General features: G+C 43.4%; 1 protein-coding gene across 2 annotated transcripts in view; it reads left to right on the forward strand.

Moving 5' to 3' along the window:
• Positions 1-487: 487 nt before the first annotated feature.
• Positions 488-21679, forward strand: part of AMER3 (APC membrane recruitment protein 3) — a 42046-nt gene continuing 20854 nt past the window's right edge. The window contains exons 1-2 of one of the 2 annotated variants that reach the window (XM_058031223.1): positions 488-575; positions 7315-10392. In XM_058031223.1, coding sequence (XP_057887206.1) covers positions 7361-10375 — 3015 coding nt within the window. In that variant the 5' untranslated portion in view covers positions 488-575; positions 7315-7360 and the 3' untranslated portion in view covers positions 10376-10392. The remainder of the gene's footprint in view (positions 576-7314; positions 10393-21679) is intronic. The other variant, XM_058031222.1, reaches the window with a different exon arrangement.

Consider the following 21679-nt stretch of genomic DNA (forward strand, 5'->3'; position numbering starts at 1 on the left):
TGCTCCCACACGAAATCCCTTCTAACTTCAGCTTTTACTCAGGCTCTGCAAAGGGTGGCACATTCCAATAGCTGCATACACTGCCAGTGAAGCATCACACCAACCAAAACACATTCAGATCACTTTTCCTGAATCCTGGTCTGAAACAAAGCAACACGTGAGAAATGAAATTAATTTGGATGTATTCCTCTCTATCTAATAAGCAGTCATATAGAGAGGAACCAAAATGCTGGCTCAGAAACTCCCAGGCTTACCTCCTTGCTTTTATTGCTAAAGCAAAGGAGGCATTTCCATGGCACCAAGCAGATGGCTGAAATAAGCATCTTTCCTATTTCGAGCTCCATGTGGAAGCTTAGATTCAATGTGAGGTACGAAAAAGCTACAAGCTGGAGGAATGAGGGGGTGGGGATGGAGGAAGAAGGAGGAGGAAAAGACAGGGGGTGGAGAGTAACACTGGAGAGCAGCAGTGGTCCAGCCCCTCCGAATCTGAAAAGCATCACAGGAGCCTCTGGATAAAGAGCAGCTTCAGGAGCAAGGCTAGGAGACAGAGGATTCCTGCTCACTGATAAAACATGGTGAGTAGCATTTTTGTGATCTGCCTCGTTTGCTCTGGTGCTATGGCATTTCTTTGGCTCTGACACAGTGACTCTGAGTGAGTATTATTTTGGGATGACTGCTTGCTTTTGAAGCATTGCTTTTTACTTCTTTTTCCATACATCTGGCAAGTCTGTGCCTGTATTTATAAAAATGCACATTCTATCTCCTTTTAAAGCAATAAATTACTGAGGACAGCCAAAGCTGTCAGTGTTAACACTTTGCTGTCTGGTACCAACAGGTCAGGGTAAGAAAAAAAGCTGTTTCCTTCTCAGGTATGCAGTGGAAATTTCTGCTCTGCTGCCTTCTCTTAGCAGTGATGACTGGAAAGCTCCCTGCGCAGGAGTTGGAGCTGCCCTTTTACATGATGTAATTGGAACATTTCGAGCCAGTTACGTTTCTTTCAGCCTCAGGTGCAGAACAAAACTGAGAGAGGGGTGCAGAGATTTTGTCAGAGAAGGAGCCTCCTTTTGTCATGGGCTCAGCCTCCTTCTGCCCTGCCCACGCCCCATGCATGGCTGGGGATGCTGTGGGTGCCCAGATGGGGCTGGGGGATGCTGTGGGTGCCCCATGTGTGGCTGGGGGAAGCACTGGGTGCCCCACCTGGGGCTGAGAGATGCTGTGGGTGCTGCTCTGCCCCCAGGGATCCCTCCTGTCCGCACGCAGCAGGACAGTGTGCAGGGAGTAGAAATGTGGTTAATTTTACTATGAAAAATCCTGAGCTCCACAAAACAGTTGTCAGGGCTTAAAGGAAGGTTCAGACTTCCCTTTAGCACACTGCTAATAAGATTAAGCATTTAACTGCACATCTTTCTAGTATTCTGCTGGGGAGTGTAAGATTTTACTTTGTGTGCTCGGTGGAATGAGGGTTGAATTAAAAACACACGAATGTGGTTTTTGCTGATTCTTCATGAGAAAGCCATTGCCTGACCTAAATGTATATGCAGATATTTAGGCATCCTGGGTTACCCGAGAGAGAAAATGATTTAGGGGAGTGATAAGATCCAGGCACTAAGCATGATGAGTGGAGTACTCCTAAGGAGAGGCATGATCTCAATGCAGGTTTGTGTGTCACACAGGCGCCTTTAAAAATAAACATTCTGCTGTTCCCTGAATCACGACTGTCCCTGATCACATCCTCCACCCTTTCCACCCTGCTCTTTGCTGCTTTCTCATGGAGATGAGATGGGAGCAGGGTAATCAGTTTAAGGGAGAAGATGAGCTCTGCTTTAAAATCCTCTTTGCTTTTTACCAGAAGAACTGTTATGTTTATTTGCTCACTAGAAACGGTGTTACAATAACTGCAGTGAGAATATCACTACCCTCTGGCAAGGAAGCTGTATTCTGCTGTGCAATTAAAAATCAAATTAACAGAATGGAATATATGTTCATGATTATTAGTAAGTATTCCCATCATTAACTTTCATCTTCTCAGATAGAGTTAATATTGTTGCCTGTAAATAAACAGTCTTATTCCAAAAATCTTCCCCCACCACACGCTTTACAGGGAGCACCAGCTGTTCCTTATGCACTGCTAATTGATCACATACTAAAGATTAAAATTAGTGTTGTTCACTGACTTTAAAAGTAGCTGTGGCTTTCACCACCTCATGCTTGCTTGTTTTTTGCATTTTAGGACTTCCAACTGGTGGTCAGTCAAAATCCTCCTGAGGCTGGCAATCGGGAGAGCCTCCCACAGTGCTCTGTTCTTTTCCCTTTTCACATTACATGATTTATCAAGAAATGTTTTTTTCAAATTTTCATCTTAAAATGCATGGATTTGAATCTTGATGCATGTCCATATACACAAACCAGAGAGATGCTTTCAGGAAATTTAATTATACTACAATTTCTGATGGAAAAGCAGCAAAGGTGCCTCTGATACTCAGCATCTTAAATCTGATTGATATGAAGCCACTTGTGGAAAAGGGATTTTGGACACATTCCAAACTTGTATCCGAAACCACAAAAGCAGTACAAAGAGAGGTTTTTCTTTATTTTTGCATTAAAAATCTTGAAAGACTATTGGGTGTTTATCAACTTTTTTCATTTAATAAGAGGAAAATGCTTGGAGGGAGGTGAAATTCAGGTGCCAAGTGACATGCAGAACTCTGCTTAGCAAGGCACCATCTCCACAACCTGCCAATTGTGAGAGTGATATAAATATGAAGAAAGAACGCTCCTATCTCCCCTTCTAAACCACTATATTCTGAATTTTACCTATTTCTATCTCCTAGAGAGATGATTATATATAAATTACACATCAACAAGCAAGCAAGAGAGGTCCAAGCTGGATCACTTGGATAAGATTTTGAAATCAATGAACCTCAATTACATTTTTTCCTACTTGAGCAAAATTATATTTGAGCCAAACTTGCCAAAGCTGAAGATTTTATCTAAATTTCCTCCTTGTAATGATGTTATTTCCATCCATGCAACCTCACTGAAACAGTTACTGCTACTTTCCCAGTAGGATGGTATTCCTAGAATTACATGCAAGGGGACTGATGTTCTATCTTTTCTTTGAATATAGCATAAACAAACCTTTCTACTGGGTTATAAGCTAGAAAGATACAACAGATTCGACCCAGCCAAAAACCCAGGGCAAGGCTCTCTCCCATTTCATCACAGGGGAAACTTGTGGATGGCTGGCAGAAAGTGCTGGGGCCAGGGGCAGAGGCAAATGTGACATTTCTCTTTGGCTGACATGGCAGAGGCAACACCTGCAGGGTTGGAATCCTGCCTCCACCCATTTTCCCAGTGAATGTCTGGCTCCACTGCACCCCTCTTTGGCCTCTGTGTGTTGGCCTGGGCTTAGGGGGGATTTAGGCCATCTGAATGTGGCTCTTATTAACCAGAGCAGTTACCTAACTCAGTTTGCTCAGGTCCTCATAACCCAGATCCTGAGGCAATTGCTTTGGTTGTCCTAAAATCAAATCTCCTCAGCCCACAGGAAAGTGTTCATCTTTCCATTCTAAAACTTTAATTTACTTTTAGATGAATCACAGACACAGTAAAACCTCCTGGTTTTAGGAAAAGGCTGTGACACACCCTGCCTAGGTGGTATATGTTTGAGCATGAAGTAATTCTGCATTTTCTGAGCAATATTATCCAAATATAAAGGAAAACCTTACTCCCATTATAGTATCAGCCTCAAATCTGGGTCTAATTGCCTGCTTAGACACCTGTGAAATCCTAAAAGTGAGCAGCTGGTGTGATCCAGCCAGATAAAAAGTAGTTTACTGTGGATGGGAAGCCTCAATGCTGCTGCTGCACCCAATCTTGTTGTAAAAGACAACTAAACTGTAGCCCAGTGTGAGATTTGAGGATCTCCTCTATTTAAACACATTCCATAGGCAATTTTGCAGATAGTAAAAAACCGTTTTGTTATTAATGAAGAAAACATTGAGACTCTCAGTACACTGACTGCTAGTTCCCACAAGTTTTAGTTCTTTACGGTGACTTTTAATTGAAAATTGTATTTGCTTTGCAAAGATGGAAATCAGACCCTCATATATCTTTTATCCCTGAGGCAGAAGTGATATCCTGCAAGTCCAAGAGAAGAGTAATTGAAAAGGAAAAGAGACAGGCACTGGTGTAGCTGAGTACATGGGTCAAGAAATGCCAGAAAAATGTACTATGTTTTAAATGCCTGTAATAATTTTTAATAGAATTTTGATTTAGCTTATGTAACCACTGGAGGGTAAGTTTCCCTTACAGCACTTTAATCTAACTTCACTGGTACAGCTTCTGGGGTTAGAGATAGAACTTGTGTCCCTGCAGAGACCCAAAAACCCCTGCTATCATGGTATAATCCATTGCAATGAAAAGGGCTAAAAGTACTAATAGATATAGAATGAGAGAATCATCACATAAATGTTTCTGATCTATTTTTGGAAAGAAGTTCATAGTTTACATCACATGAATATGAAGAGGAATGCAGAGTATGGGAAGTTACAAAATAGCATCTGAGATGAATGTTTTAAAAAGTCTGCAGACTCTGGTAGTCTGTCCCGAGGAGCTCTCCAAGAGTTGACTGAGCAGCTCCTCCCTTTCTTTTGTTCATTTTAAAGAGCATTTTTAATGGGGAAGTTTTACAAAGATATGACAGTCTTAGAATAAGCAGGATGACCCAATGAACTAGATACTAAGTCTGGCATGAATCCTGGGGGAGTATTAGAAATAGAATATATGGGAATAAATAGTAATATTAAATAATTAGAATACAAATTTGGTGATTATATATATAGCAGATTAAAAAAACCAACAAATCTAACAAACCAAACCACAAAATCCCCACAAAACCAAAACAACACCTAACACTTTTCCTCATCAGAAAAAACCGAAAAGGCAGCATCAGCTACCACCAGTGTATCTTACATTATTATACTAGAGATATTCTCAGTAAATATGTTGCTTGGGCCATTTTGGCTTCCAAGATAAAACTGTTCATCTAATCTATTAAAACAGAAAAAAAGACATGAGAACAAGCCTTGGAGTTTCTAGACCCAGTTATCAAATTGGTCATCTATCGTGTTTCTTTCAATGAGATACAATTCAGACCAAACATTACTTTATTCCAAAGATTATCCAGTGTCATCCTAAATTCTTAGCTTTAATACGTTTCATACTTGACAGTAAATAAATCCATCCCTAGAAGCCCTTTTAATGCATCTGCACAAAAGTTCCCAAGTATGCAATATCCTACAAAATGACCTTTGCTTAGTGCTCAGAATGGGCAGAAACAGCTGCAGGACTTCAAAGAGTCCCACATCCCATTGTTGTAAGGCTGGCACTAGCCAGTGTCACAGACCTCTGAGGAGCTTCTCAGCAGGGGTACAGGGACACTGTACCTATTTCTGCACTTGCAAAGGACTGAGGTGTCAGACACTCTCTTTCTGGGATATTAATAACTGGTCTTGCATCAGCTTTTTCTTGTTGTTTTCACAACCCTGCTGGAGTTCTGCATGCTGCATTGCTTGTCGATCACACCTTGCTTTTCAGAAGAGGAGTGTAATTGTGTCCCAGTGACCTATTTCTAAATATGCAAAACAAGTTTCCCGCAGCATCAGTGAACTCCAGATACCTGACAGGCTAGTAAAATGTTTACTGGCTTTCATTAAGACTGTTCTGCAACACTCACATGGAGTGCCAAGTGCAGATGAATGTGCCAGCATCTCAATCACACTGGTAGACGCCCATCTATCACTACCCACCATGTTTCACTGCATGTCAAATACTCACACTTTGCCCTCATGTTCTCTGCCTTCTGTCTCTGACCTACACTTATTTGTAAACATTGCTCATCACCTGTTAGTTTGCAGCTTCTAGAAGGAAGGGGCTGTCACTGATCTGCCTGCTAAAGTGCTCCCAAACACACAGTGCTGCATCTTGTGAGGAGATGGGCAGAGTGTGGCTGTTCCAGCAAGGCTGGCAACTGGAAAGCTTCTGGAGGCTACTGACAGCTGTTAGAGTTCAAAATAGCCTGAAGACTGCTTTAAGTTCTATTTTAGGAGTACAAAGCCTAGGCTGGGCGCTGAATTTAAGATCTCCTGTTCAGTGTCTCCAATTGTTTAGTTATGTCTAACCAATTCCAAACAAGATAAATCATTAAATGAGGTTTCATTCGGGAGAGATCCAAGTACGTTCTTTCAAGAACAGGACTTGGAGTTACTGTGCTATTTCCCACCAAGTAAAAATCTGATTGGTCCAACAGCTTTTAGGTAGTGCTTACTTCATCCCTGACCCACCTTTGTGAAAATCCATTGACTTGCTCAATATTTGAGTTGATGCATGACAGGAAGGGATCAGATCTTTCCATGAAAGAAGCGCCAGAAAACTGACAGTGACATGGCTAAAAGAGTTAATGAATAATTAGATTTATGAAAATATGAAACAGGTTCAATACTAAATTATACAGGCAGAGCCTGGAACTGGCATTGATACAGATACTAGAGTATTTTTAGAAATAGCTAATCAATGCACAGTGCAGACTCACTATGGCAATGCCTCTGTGTGCTACTCTGGTCTTTGTAAATTGGAGATGACACTTTTTTCATTACTTACAATGATTTTCAATGTGGCATTTTTGATTTTTGACAATAAAAGTAGCAGTGTAGAAAATGATATATTATGCTCAGAAGGAAGCAAAATCAGTAATTCAGTCTCTGCATGCTTCCAGGGTAGTACCAAGGTTTATGGATTTTCTATTCACAGATAAGGATTATTTTAATATAAAGTGAGCATTGTGTGTTGAAAGTTTGATCCATTTTCTTAGGAGATTTCCCAACTTAAGATTTTTTGTCCTCCTCTAAGGTACAGATCCATGAACTGCTGCCTGCCTGATACACACATTTGCATGTTGAACTTTCTCAGGCAATGCTTTTCACTGATGCCTTTTCTACCTTCAGAACAGGACCTTTACCTTGTTAAAAGCCATCCTGAAGTCATAATTCTCAATGCAAATCTGTTTATTTCTATCAGACAAAATGTTCTGTGAGCCCCAACTACCAACACATAATGTGCACTGTTTTCTCCGTATTGAATCTTCCAGCCAACACAGCTTTAGTTTCACTCAGTCTGTTTCTCATGCAGTACCATGACTCAATGATGGAAATGTCTGATGGCAGAGAAGCTCAATTTTATAATGGTTAATAACCCTTCCTTTGTTCTCCAGTTGCTTTCAAAATTTACAAGTGCTACCCACCAACCTCACAATAGTTGTGTTCTGCTGTTTTCTTTACAGAAACAGATGTGAGGAAGCAGTATGGAGCTCAAGAGAGGAAAGACCTTCATAAAATCCAGTGTGCAACATGAGAAAGTGCCACCAGTGCATACAGCTCCCACCAACAAAGATGAGATGGGCAAAGACAAAAAGGCAGCTCTGGAGGGGAACCAAAGTGCGGCTGAAGTCCAGCTGGCGTGTTTGGCCACACACAAGAACTACAGATTTTCTACCAGAGCAGCAAGGAGTGGAGCTGGTGGTCACAACCTGGAGAAATCATCCGGCTCCTCCTACAAGCTTGTAAGGAAGAGCAAAACTCACGAGTGCGTTGCTGAGGCAGATAGAGCAGAGAGCTGCAGCCCCAGCAGCAGCAGGGCTTGCGAGGAGGGGTTTGCTGGAAAGGGCAAGGCCCGACTTGTCAGTAGCATCAGCTTTTCGGGGGTGTCCAGCTCCAGCAGCAAGAAGGAGTGTGTGGTCAGCCCCAGCCAGTCTGCCTGCAGCAGTCAGATGATTGATTACAGGAACTTTGTGCCACAGATGCCTTTTGTACCGGCTGTCGCAAAAACCATCCCCAGGAAGAGGATTTCCCTCAAGAGATCTAAGAAAGGGCTCAGAGATATATTTCATATAAGAAAAAATAAACCAGATAGCCTCTCATTTCTGGTGGAGAAGGACAAGAACCTGTCCTCTCCAGGCTGCAAGGGTGAGTTGTCTGGACGTCTTGCAAAGTATCTTTTCAAAACTGGAGAAGCTTGTGCAGCTGATTGCTTGTCACAGGACTGCTCAGACAGTGAACTGCAGTCTGACTCCTCCTATGACTACTGCAATGCCCGGTGTGAAGATGTTGCCTCCCTGAAGAGCTTTGACTCGCTCACTGGCTGTGGGGAAATCTTTGCTGACGAGAGCTCAGCTCACCTGGAGCTGGAGAACAGCAAAGACCTTCTGCTGAGGCGAAGCAAGCACAAAGACAGCCCTGGCATGGGCTCCTTCCAGGGTGGGGTGGAGCAGCTGGCCTCTCCTGGCCAGAATGAGACAATGGAATTTGCAAAGTTTTGGGACAACATCAACAAATCAGTAAGGCTGCATCAGAGTGCTCTGTTTGAAAAGAAGTTACTGAAGATCCCTGGTTCTGACACAGAAAAGGACAGAAGTCAGGCTGCTGTACTGGTCACAGAGCCCCAGGTGTCACCTGATAAAGAAGGTGACAATTCCAAAGCCAGCTCCACAGAAACAGAAACACCGAAAAGTGAAAACCAGGAATCCACATCCACGAGTGATGAAGGCTACTATGACTCATTCTCTCCTGGACAAGACGATGAACTGAAGGAAGCCCAGACCCCTGGTGTCCCAGGTAGATTTCCAAGAGACAGCTACAGTGGAGATGCCCTTTATGAGCTCTTCTATGACCCAAATGAAGTCAAAGTAAGCCCTATCCTTGATGATGACTTGTGTGCCTCTGAAAGTGTTTCAGAGCAAGCCATTGAAATCCCTTTGTCCATTTACAGCTTTCATGTTGGAGCTGAGGAGAACATGGCTTCCCAACCAACTCTGGACATCATTAGTCAGGGTTTTTTCCACAGCACATGGAAAGGCAAAGAATGTTTGTTAAAGCTCTGTGATACTGAGCTTTCACTGACCATGGGCATAATAAACTGGCTACGAAAGCACTCGGGACTCATCTCCTCCCCTGACTCTCTTCAGAGTCCTCAGTCACAGCCAGAAAAAGCAAATGATTCTTTGATCCTGCCCAGTCACAGTCCAGAGCAGAAAGGGAGCACAGGAGCTCAGCAGGAGACACCAGGCAAGAGTGAATCTAATACATTTAACCCATGTGTGCCTTTGGAGGAAAGCAAACATGCAACCCAGGCCTCTTCTGTAGACATTGCTGGAAGAGACCACAGCCTGGACTCCTGCCTGAACACATCTGATCTGGATTGCCAAGGAAGAGAAGGGAGTCACCACAAGGACTTATGTGCAGTGCCTGGGACTGTGGAAACCACCAGCTCATCAAGTTATGCACCACAATCACAGGCTAACCGAGACAATCTGCAGACATCTTCAACTGAGAATGAGAAGGTAGCAATTTCCCTGGGATGTGAGACATCCAGGGACAAAAATCCTCTGCCAGAAAAGCTGAACAGAGAGAGTGGCTCCCAGAGCTCTGAAAATCCTTCATTAGATGATAATCACGAAGTAGAATCATGTTACTCCTACAAGACTGCTGCGACCTCACTCCGAGATCCCCCTGAGAGGGAAGACAGAAATAAACCAGTGTATCACTCCCTCTCTGTTTCCTGTGACAAACCACTGCAGCCTCTAACCCTCAGTCACTTCCAGAGCTACATGAGCCCCACACCAACAGAGAGCAGCACTAACATAGTGCAGCTCTTAGAGCACTGTGTAACACAGGTGGCATCATTAAAAATCAGCTATGAAAACAAGCACCTGGAAGACAAATACATTGGGAATGAAATGAACAGTATAATTCAAAAGATGTCTCAGTACAAAAACAAGTTATTGTTGCAGAATGAATGCAGCTGCCTTGCTCAAATTCCAGAATATCCCAGTATTCCTAGCACAAACCAATACAACTATGACACAAGTTTCCAATCTAGCAGTCTTTATCATTTGAAGCAAAATGGGGAGCAAATTTGCTCTGAAGATCAGAAAAGCAGAGCAAAAATCCTGGATGAGGTTACTCAAAGCAAGATCAATTTTGAATATGCCCAGCTGAATAATCAAGCACTCTCCTATTTAAAGGACTTTGCTCTCAGTCCAAGTGACTCTGGTCCTGAGACGTCTCTTAGCAGACCAACATTTTTACCTCTCTTTAACGCTGTCTGCCCAGACATAGCTGGTACCTTCTCACAGGGCTCACACAGCACGGCTGTCTGTCTGTCTGACCCTCTGCAGCCTGAGGAGGCCAAGCAGTGCAGCCCAGGGCCCTGGAACTGTGCAGAGAGCCCCTGCCATGGCCTGGCTGCAGGCACTGCTCTGTCCCCTCTCCTAGAGGCAGTGGCCCGGGATGCAGCGGTGACAGCCAGGAACCACCAGTGACACCCTGCATGGAGAAGGTGAGTGCTTAGTGGAAGGGGGAAATTAAATGTGGAACAATTCAATCTGCTCCCTTTTCACAGAGGGACACTAAACAGCAGAGGAGGCTGAGGGATTCAGGGTTTGTCATTTATGCTTGGGGTCACACGAGAGAGACAGGTGTCTGCAGTGTGAAATCACAGAGCAGATGTGCCTGTCCTGCAGGTGCAGTGTGGTGTGCTCTCAAGCACAAAGGAAAGGCCACAGTGCTGTGCTGGGGCTCCTAAGTGCACCAAAAGATGGTCCTCTTTCTTCCAAACATGAAATGTTTCTTCAGAAGGTGCAGTTTGTCTCTGGCCAAACTGTGCCATGGCAGAGCAAGAGCTGAAGCCAAGGCATTCTCCACAGGCAGGGCTTCTCAAGAGAGGGATTACAGGGTCTGTGCTGTACCTCAAGCATTTGAAAATCCTTCAGCCACACTCGCATAGCCTAGGGAGAGCCAGAATTTGCCCTGTAGGAGGGGTAAGAGACACCTTTGCTGCAAGTCAGAAACAGCTGATGGAGCACACAGTGATGGTGCTGGTTCAGGTTTGCTGTCACACGGTGGTACTGGATCAGGTTTGCTGTCACACGAGGCTTCAGGCCAGAGCAGGCACTGCCTGTACAGAGCTCTGACTCTGTGCCAGCTGAGAAATCCTCTGGCCTCCAGCTGCTGAGAGGAATTTGTTGTAGCAGTATGAAACTTGGGTAAATTCTCTGTCATGTGCCCTGCCAGATCCGACAGATTGGCTGGACCATGCCCAGCCTTGGCCTCTGAGAAGGCCCCTTTGGGGGTGGGGGAACACAAAGAGGAGACAAGGGCCAGGACAGAGAATTAAGGAGCCGCTCACAATTGAACAGAAGGATACAGGGAACACAACATTTCTTTGGCTCTTGCTGCTCACAGCAGTGTGACTGCTCTCTGGTCATCTCTAAAGGCTTCCCAAGCAGCACAGACAAAAAAGGACAGTGCTTCTCTCTGTATGGGGTAAGAACACCCTTCCATTTTCAACTCTGGGTAGATTCAGCCACCGCTTTTCTATTTATGCCACTGTGCAAATGACCTTGCCCACTAACAAGTCTCCCAGTGCAGACAGGGATGTTTTTCAGGGGTCTGCATGAAGCCAGAGACTGTCAGTCTTCCATACCCTTAACAAACATATTGTATGGTTATAATCTGTTCATCAGTAAATTAGGTCTTTCTCAAATTAACAAAGTGGTCTTGGTTTTTTTTCCATTTTTGTTGTAAACAATGCTGCATTTGTGGTGGTTCTGCTGATTAGCAACTCACCTTCTTGTGTCACCAGAATTTTTAGCAAAACTTGCCATCCAAGGACACACCATAGTCCTTAGAACTACTCATCTCTTTTAGATATTTCTGAAATTATAAACTGAGTACAGATGAGGCAAGGCTTGTGCTTACAGCTAGTATATGGAACCAGGTCTAGGCACAGCTGCTTGGGGTTAGGAGAACACATCAATGTATGCATTAGCCTGATATTTTTATTTTGCTGTGAATATTAATCCACAGGGTACTGCTAGGAATATAGGCTAGGAATGGAAAGGAATTCTAATTTTGAGGAGTGGAATGATAGAAGCAGAGAAGGGAGCTGTGTGACTGTCAGGAGTGGTTACAGACTTTACACTGAACAAGACATAACACAGGGAGACATTGCTGGACCTGGGGCACATTCTGTGCATTGTATCAAGTGGCAGCTGCTGTGTGCCACCACGTGCCAGCACTGATAATACCTGCCATGGCAGGAATGTGGCCAGGCCACGCTTTCACCTGAGCCCCAGAGAAAAGGCAATTCAAGTTTGTTTTTTTTTTTTCCAATAGGGAACTTCTGATTTTTGAGAAAGGTTTCTCAAACAGTAAAATGAATGAAATTTTAGAATATGGATGGGGTTTCTATATTCATAAAGTGACTTTGAGGACTGGGCTCATTTTAAGGAATCATTTAACAGCAAGGCGGCCATTTGTTAAAATTTTTTACAGAAAAAGCATTTAGACAATACTTAAAATGTCATTTAAGAGAACTGGCTGTGGGGACAGATCCAAACACTGGTGTGTGACTGGCTTTCCCACCCGATATTCTCTTGCCTGCCCCCACAACAGATGGCCTGCAGCTTTGCCGGAAATGTTCAGTCTTTGTGAGGATGACTCAGGAGCTTTGCCTCAGCCATGGGGGTGGTAGAGCAGGAGAGGCAGTGTACAAACACGGTGTCACCTCAGAATCCATGGAGACAGACAGCCCTGGGAAGCACTCCCACGCTGGACATGACTGTGCAAACTGCGAGGGCTCAGGCACAAAGAGTGCTCTGAAGCGCCACACTGAGCTGCTGGGAGACAAGTGACACATCCAGAGGTGGCTCCTGCTCTGTCCCTCAGCACAAATGCAGCCCCTGACCCTGCCGTGCTCTGACCTGAAGGAGGTGGGAAGGTCACCTTTCTTGCCATTTGTCACAGGGCAGAGGAAAAGCCCTTATCAAACCCATTAAAATCTCCAGGTTTTGTCAGCCCATCTCAACATCTCCCAGGACCCACAGTAACAAACAAGCCCAATCTCTCTGCTCCAAAAGGTGTTCAGGGTTCCTTTGGGCCATGCCTGGTCTCTTGGGCTTTGCTACCCTGACGAGCACAGACACAGGACTGTGATGAAGAATGGTACAAGAAACGGCAGTCACAGCTCCTATTCCATTTCCCCCTTCCCTGGCCTTTTAGAGAGAAATCTGCAAATGCCTTGTGTCTGAGCTCACTAGGAACCCCAGGCTTCCTCACATGGGAGTATGGAAGGCTTATGTAGAAAGTGAGAATTACAGATAAACAATGCAATGAAAAGTGTAATTTTCATTCTTCAGTATCTAAATACTAGCACTTAAAAGTGAACACAGCCCAACCCCTGAATACAGAGAGGATTCCTAGATCTGTACGTTCATGGATCATAGAAAACAAGCTGCAGAAATCTGTGATTTTCAACCACATGTTTTTCATCAGGAAATTTCATTTTCAGAAAGGAAGCACAGTCCTCAAGCAGTGCATTGGGAGGTCTTTTCCTGACTCTTAAAACCCTGGAACTGACCAAATAGACAACACTGGATGTCATAGCAATTGAACACGTGTAGAACAAAACACTCTCTGCAAACAGCAGCATTTCAGACCACTGAGCCATTTCTACCACTTAATGGGGTTTGAGCTGCATCTTCCATTAACTGGTAGATGTGACAGAGCAACAAAACCTCTTGTGCCCCCAACAATATGTGCTCACTTCATTCAAATGCTGAACTGCCACATTATGCACCAGTTGAAGATTTTGGATGTGTTTCAGTGATAGCCCTGAAAGGAGTGCATTGCAATAAGCTTGCCCTCAGGTCAGAAAAAAATACATAACTGTCAATCAAACAGGGATTGCTATAATAGATGGGGCAGATGTAGATAAAAGAAGACAGTATTGTATATGTGATTGCTGTTATCAGGGAACTGAGATTCAGAAGCAGATAAAATACAGCCTAGGCATTGCAAAGTGACAGAGGAATGTGCATCTGATCCTCATCAACTGAAGGGCTACTCTTGGTCTAGGCAGTTCCTGTAATGCTTTTTATTCCCTCCTGGTTCAGCCTCACTCCCTCTCTCTTAAATAAGGTTGTGTTTCTCCCAGGCAGATAAATTCTCTGTCTGATAGGCATAGAGAAGGCAGACTGAAATATTTGGATTTGATAAAAAGGAAAAACAGAATGAAGTCCCATCTGTGTATAGGCAGTTTTCTGCTCAAGTAGGGTATTATTTCTCAAAGTGGTCAGAGAGACACCTTAACAGGTGAAAAAATAAAGGCAGAACCTCTGTGCACACAGCAGGAAAAGTGTATGGTGGCTTTTGAAGTCTAGTGTAAGAAATCCTCCTACTTCCATGCTCCCTCTGTGGCATAGGAAAGGGATGGTGTCTCAAGCTGCACATGATGAAATGTAACAAGACTACAGCACAGAGACAGCCAGCACATCTTCTGCACTGGAAATGCCTCTGGCTCTGAAATACACACCTGTATACAGTCAGTTACCCAGAGCATGCTGCAGTGGGCACTGAAATCTCATCTGACAGCCCAGCAGCCATGCCCACACACACTCCTGATCACACACATGCATCACAAGGTACAAACGCTGTGTTTGTCACACGTGGTACCACGGAAGCAAAGAGCAGGGAGACAGAGGTGACAGGTCACTGCCTCTGCTAATACATCTGAATCTTAGTCACCATGTGCCCAGATACTTGGGCTAAATGCTAAATTAAACGATTTTCTCCTCCATTAAATGCTGTTGCTTCTGGACTTGGCTCTGTCTCACTGCACTGTCTTCATGGTACTTTGTCATCAATGCTCATTCTACCCAAAATCAGAATTCTGTCAGGGGGAAGAAATGTTCTTGCCAGTGTACTTGCTAGAGGAGGGTTTTTCCACCGTTATCAGCAGGGATAATCTCTTAAATGCCAGATGCACTATAATGTGTTTCATTTTAAAACTGAAGAAATTGATTTGCTGCCTTACCCGCTACTGCAGCAGGATGGTTTCCATGGATACAGCCTTATAGGGACTCTATTTTCCCCCTGTTGACAACAGTACAGAAAGCTAAATTCTCATCTTCACTGCACCAGCATGAATTTGAAGCTAGGGCAATGATTCCCACATTTAACCCTGAGAGCAGAAGTTGGCTCCCAGTCTCCTTCAACCTTGAATTTGAGATTTCCGAGGGGATAGCAATGGAGGGAAAAAAATAAAAAGGAAAAGCAGCATGGTCTGAGGGCCAGGACATGAGAAACACACAGTGCCTCTGTATGAGAAATGGGGAGAGGTCAAGGCAGAATGCAAACACACTAACTGCTCCTTCAGAGGCTTGGTGTCTTGTCTGACATTGAAGTGCAAAAATATAGGTCGGATTTGGGCTACAGAAGTTTGGCTATAGAATTATAAAATTGGGCCCTTTTTGCTTAAATGAATCAGTTGTTATCATTCTGAAAAAATCTGCTTCAGTTCAGGTCAGGAAGGCATAAGAGGGGGAAGAAGGGGAAAGTGAAAGCTTTGTATCCAGAGCAGGCTGCTTCTTTCATACAGGAGAGAATCTGGCTCCCTCTGGAACACAGCCATGGAGAAAATGCAAAGGAGATCCTCACCTTGAGAATGGCTGTAAGAGTCCAATGGCATTTATACTCACAAGCCAGCAAGTAAAAAAACAAGTAGGATGAAGAGCCTGGAAACCTCAGCTTTTTGGATCTCAAGTGTAAAATATTTCATCCCATTTCCTCCATCAGAGAAACAGAGGCCTCCAGAACACTGCATTCTACCTCTGCCAGTGGGCTGCAGTATGTGTTTGGAACAGGAGTGTCAGAAACAGGGCAAATGGAGAATTTAGAAACCTGAAATAATCAATCTCCTATCTTTTGGCAACCAGCACTGTCTGAGCTAGACCTTGGCTCCTCCTGGGTGTCTGGGTTTAATGCTCCCTTTTCCAAATGCCCTTAAGCATAGGAACTTCAAAGGCTTCTAATTTCTGTTATGAACCTTTCACAGTTTAATGTCTGTAAGGCATCTCTTACAATCTCATGTCTTTTGTGCCATACTTATCAGTTTTGCTTTGCAAAATTTAAAAAATATTCCCTTTGAATGTTCTCCTTTTCTGATATCTATTTGTTCCTAAAACAGGCACTGTCCTTTTTTGTGGTCTAGCAACACTGGGGAGATTACAGACAGACTTTTTATGCTTCAGGGCAGAGGCCATGCCTCAGTACTTAAGTGTGGGGTCTCTAAATGAAGACACAGTTCAGAGAGATGGAAAGCACAGAATTCCCCAGAATCAATAGATTTTCTGTATTTTTCTAAAAAAAGAAAACAAACAAAAAACTCCCACCAAACAAACCCAACCCAAAAACAAAAAGAAGAAAACCCCAAACCCCAAACCCAAACAGATAATTTTAAATCTGGCTAAATTAAGAGCAAAAAAATTGATCATCCAATGAAAGGCATGAAAGACCATTGTCATGAGACCAGAGCACTGGGAGCCTGCACTGTTTTAATGAAATGCCCCAAATGAACACAGCTCCCCATCAGGTCTCATGAAGGCTGTCCTGTTTAAAGCAAACTCTCCTCCTGGTCAGTTCTGGCAGGAAGACTGGACTGTACACATCTGGTGTGGCAAGTTTCTTCTGCCACTCAAATCATGGGGACTGCATCTCTTTTACATTTGAAGGTCAGAAAGATATTCACAGTTTTTGGGCAGAAATAGAGCTCAGAAGAGAGAGACACAAAGAAATGCTGGATGTTGGGGTTTTCCTGTGGAGTAAGGCAATATTCTGAGTTTCCCTCTATGTGCATGTGGCAGACCTGCTCAGGGAAAGCTTAAAAGATCTTGTGGCACTTAGCAATAGTGTCAGCCAGGGGTGACAATTAATGGCACCAAGATACTAGAGCCAGCAATTTCTCTCTTCCCACAATCAGCTATCCTCCACCTTGGGGTGATTATATTGTCCAAGGGGAAACTGTCAGTCTGCAGGTCAAGATACAGGAAAGATTACTGGAGAACCATAAAAAGGAAGGTCCTCTTTGTCTTATAGAGAACAAAGAAAGGGTTTTTCTCCATCTCCCCTTCACTAGTCTTCTCCATCTTTAATACTTTCCTTTCCAAATCGGTTTCTTTCCTTCCATGACAACTTCAATCCATTTCTTATCCTTCCATGACAACTTTCCATTTACCTTGCTCCAGACAGCAACTCTTCCCTATCACACGCTTTAAATTCCTTCTTCCCCCTCTTGGAGACTGAACCTACTTCAGAACTCTGTTTCCTTTCCCACGTGAGTGAAGCTGACAATTCTTAGCAGCTCATTACCCCTACCAGGCAATTCTCCCCACCCTGAAGAGCCTGGATACCCCTCTAGAGGCAAATCCTGCAAATGCCAGCCAAGCTCTGCTTAGCCCCCCAGACCTTGTGTTCTGTGCTTTGCTCAGTGCAGTCACTGAAGGATGTGGGAGGATCACAACCTATGGCCAGGCAGGATTAAGGAATTTTGACATCCCCCAATCCCTTTGTTATCTTTCTCCACCTCACAGCCAACAGAGGGTAAAAAATCAAGTCAAGGTGGCTTTGGGTCTGTGATACACAGCCAGGGAGCTGCAGAGAAATCAATGGGAAGAGAAATTTTATCTGACTTCAGTCAGATGGAGAGGGACCCTGATTTGCTGCAGGAGACATGAGGCACAAGGCTGCATCAGAAATTTCCACAGCTCCAGCTTTTCAAAGAGATTGTGTCCTCTGCTCTCAGCTGCACTTTTAGGAAAAATCTGATTGGGTGTTAGCCCTAATTAACCCTGGTGCAGTTGCATTTCGGAAATAGGGGAAGGTTGTATTTTACTCAAGCATCAAATGGGGCTTCTCAGCAGCAGAAAAAACACTGATGAAAAGGAGCAGCTCTTCCATCTGTGTACTTTAAATAGAGGATGCTGCAATTTATGGCTCTTGGAGAAATAAAAGCTCCATTTCCTTCCTTAGCCCTTCTGTCTTCTCTTGAACACACAGACAAGTATGGTTTCACTCTGAAAAAAGCACTAAATAGACTGTTGCTATGGTAACCAACTCACTGAAATCCATTTATAATTAAGATAGTGGTCTAACCACCCAAAAAATACATCCTTCAAAACCCCCAGCTTTGTTGCTTCCCAAATAACAACTGTGTGTTTTTACGGGGAGTCCATCTGATCAGGACAAGGTTGGTTAGGTGGGATAGTAGGAGTGATTATTTCTTTGGAAGGGGTTTGCTACTGAGATAGCAAAACGATGCCAGGAAGCAGCAGGGTTGCAATGCAGGCTCTTTTTTTGGCTAGATTTCTTAAAGCTTCAATCAATAATAAGATAGTACTTGAATCATCTCAGCTCTCAAAAGTACTCTCAACTATAATCTATAAAATTTTGAATAATACTTATAAATTTAAAAATGCCCTCAGCTTTTTTTTCCCCCAAAATTCAAAAGCTGTCTTACATTAAAGTCATACACTATAATTAATAATTTTTCTGCTAGAAAAAGGAGTGTCAGTTTTCCCATTAGTGTTTATTAAAGGTGATGAGGGTTAAACTGTATGATTGAATGCAATCCTTGAAACATAAATTAAGAATGGATGAGGTTATTTTAAAAATTACATTTGTTGCTGAGGGTCATATAATGTGAATGATAGAAACGTGAAAGTTTTATGAGATTTTATAGACACAAATATATGAACAGACACTTAAAAGGAAGATTTCTCTCTATCGCTCCCTTGACCTCTGAACTTCACATTTTATATTGTAAAAGATAAATAAACTGTACCCACCAGTCTCTCTAGAAACTGTAATGCCCTTGACCCACATTGGTTCAATAAAATAGCCCTCCACCCATGCAAACATAAAATGCAAACCCAAAATACTGTTTCTGAAGAAAGACTAGTGTCTCTTGCAGCATGTTACAAACTTACTCAATTAAAGGGCCATTAAGGTCTTAAATATTTAAAAATAATCCAAATACAAAGCAGGCTTTGAAAAGAAGTCCAGAGCCCAGGCAACTTTCATTTAACTGAAATTAAATAAAATTAAGTCTGAATATTGAATGTTGATACTTTACTCCAATTTTCCTACTTTTTGTTTGTTTTCTTGAAAAAATGTATTTTTCTCTCTGTGTTTCCTCAATTATTTAATCAGCCATGGTTTCAAATTTTATAGACCAGTACTAACCTCAGAACCATGAACTGGCAAACTGCTGCTTTTCAGTGTACTTTCAAAAATTCTGGATTTCATGGTGAGAAAAGAAAGGTTCCACTTTTCTAATCCCCTTCCAATAAAATATTCTTCTTTCTAGCTTGGTTCTACCCCCTATCAGTCAGTACTGTCTGCCACAGCACCTTTCCCATCCTGCTGTTCCTCTTTGTGCCTTAACTGGGTTTTAGGGAAGCTGTATTTTTGTAAGGCCAAATCCTGTATCTCATTTTTAGCCTAACAAGCAGTAAACACAATTAGCAATTTTTATTGATTGAAACTGATAGGATACTGCTCTCAGTACCTGTGGGATTTTGTCAGAAATCGATTTCACTTATTGCCATCACCTACAAGCTCATGTGAGCCACACTGTGTTCTATTTCCCACATCAGCAGGGTGGATTCTCCCCTGACTGAAATGTGACCTGTGTCAGGAGGTGTGCTGTTTCCCTTGATTTGATAAAGAGAAAATGAAAAAATCTGTAACTGCATTAACTATTATTGGATGCTATTATTGCCTTAATCCTGAACAGCAAAATGACCTCAGATGTGTTTGGATTCTCTGCAGACAGACAATTGAACTTCCAAGTTGCCCACACAGGCAAAACACCAAACAAACCCCAAAAACAACAAACAAATAAACCTCACAACCCTAAAAACAACCCACATCCCAGTTCCTCCATTTCTTTATCTAATGCTCTACCTTACAGTCTATCAAAAGGAATGGAAAGTGAGGCAACTCGAATGAATGTACAGAAATCATGTGGCTGTGCATAGACTAAAATTTACAATTTTTCATTAAGGAAACACAAAGATCTTTATGCTGAAAGTCAACAGTGAGTAATAAATCATTACATTTACCCATTTGATGCACTTCAATCCTTGGAGATAAATACTTGAAAGGTACAACCAGACTCCTGTAGAATTGCACTGTAAAAATAGTTGTTTTTTAAAAGTAGTTACTTATCTAAAAGTGTCTAATGTCCCCTAGAACAGGCTTGGGGATTAAGGGCAGGAGAGAACCAGAGCAGCACAGCTGGGCTTCTCTTCACCTGTGCTGGGCACCAGGCAAGCCAGCAGAGAGCAATCAGCAGAGGGAGGACACAGTCCCTGCAGCCAGCACCCTTGGCTTGGGCAGGATGCACTCTGTACACCAGCTGGCCCTGGTGGCAAACCAGGAGGCCATGGACTGAATTTGGAATGGAGATGGTGCCAGACCCGTGCTGAGCTGCAGTTACTGTTACTGAGCTGACTAAGGCAGGAAGTTAGAGGAAGGTTACAACCCATGTAACCTTAAAAAAGGCAATGATGATTTTTATGAAGCACTGGTACCTGGGAAAACTACCAGTGAAACATTGGCAATGATCTTTGCAGCACAATTTGGCTACAGGCCCTTTGGCTGGACTTCTCAAAGTCACATACCTCTTTCCTGCATATGCCCAGGACACACACAGAGTCTATAAGACAGTTGTTCCTCCTCAGTCAACAAAACATCTGGTTTTGGGTTCCATTGATTTCTTCAAGTGCTGACAGCTCTCCATGACTTGGGCTGGTTGGTGAAAAAACCAAAGAAAACATGGGCTTTTGTGAGAGCACTGCAGTAGGACCAAACATGTTTTGTTTTCCATGGAAGAGTTTCCATCTGGCCTGGCCTGCCAGAGCAGCTGGCAACCACAAGCCAGAGTTCTGAGAGAGCAGAAGCCCAGACACAGCACATTCCCATGGATTTGCATTGTGAGGCACCTTGGCCAGCCCCGTGTGTGCATCTGCTGAATCCTCACCGCACGGATCACGGAGCACGAGCTGTCACTGCACATCCAGCCATGCCCTGTGAGTCCATGCAGGGATTTGCTGGGAAGCATTGCTCCCTGCAGAGCCCAGGCCCTGCTCTGCCCTTTCACACTCCCTGCTCTCAATCTGCTTCAGTGCCCAGCCATGCTGTCCATGCTGTCCATGCTGGGCTGGGCACAGCTCTGGCCCGGCAGTCCCAGTGCTCCAAGCAGCCCCATTGTTTCATCACTGGGCTGGTTCTATTAATAACTGCACTGTTGGCCACTGGCATTTCTGATAGGATGCTCCATCCATGCCTTAAAGAGGGAGCACTGCACGTAGCTTCCAATTAGCTGGGAAATGTTTTCTGGTTCTCTGCCTAGAAGGACAGAGACAACAGCAGCATTGTTAGCAATGAACTGCCACCTCCTAATGTTGAGTTACAAGAATTAGTGGGTTACTACACTACCACTGACCTTCTTTTATTATTTTTCTTAATTACTCATGAAGGCTTTGAAAAATGCTATTAAAAAGATATTTTAAATGAACAGAAATTGGGAGAGAATGTATTTAGAATAGATGAGTTTATTTGCACCTTTATGGTGTCAAACTATTGTTAAGTAAAAGAAGGGACTGACGTCCTCCCTGAACAAACCTGTTCAGTAAAACCAGTTTTTTAAAAAAACCTTTCTTTAGGCAATTGTAGACCCTGACCATCCTCCATCAGGATATGATGCCAAATTTTCTTCCTTCTAT

Source organism: Melospiza georgiana, chromosome 10, assembly GCF_028018845.1.
Source record: "Melospiza georgiana isolate bMelGeo1 chromosome 10, bMelGeo1.pri, whole genome shotgun sequence".
NCBI classification, from domain to species: domain Eukaryota; kingdom Metazoa; phylum Chordata; class Aves; order Passeriformes; family Passerellidae; genus Melospiza; species Melospiza georgiana.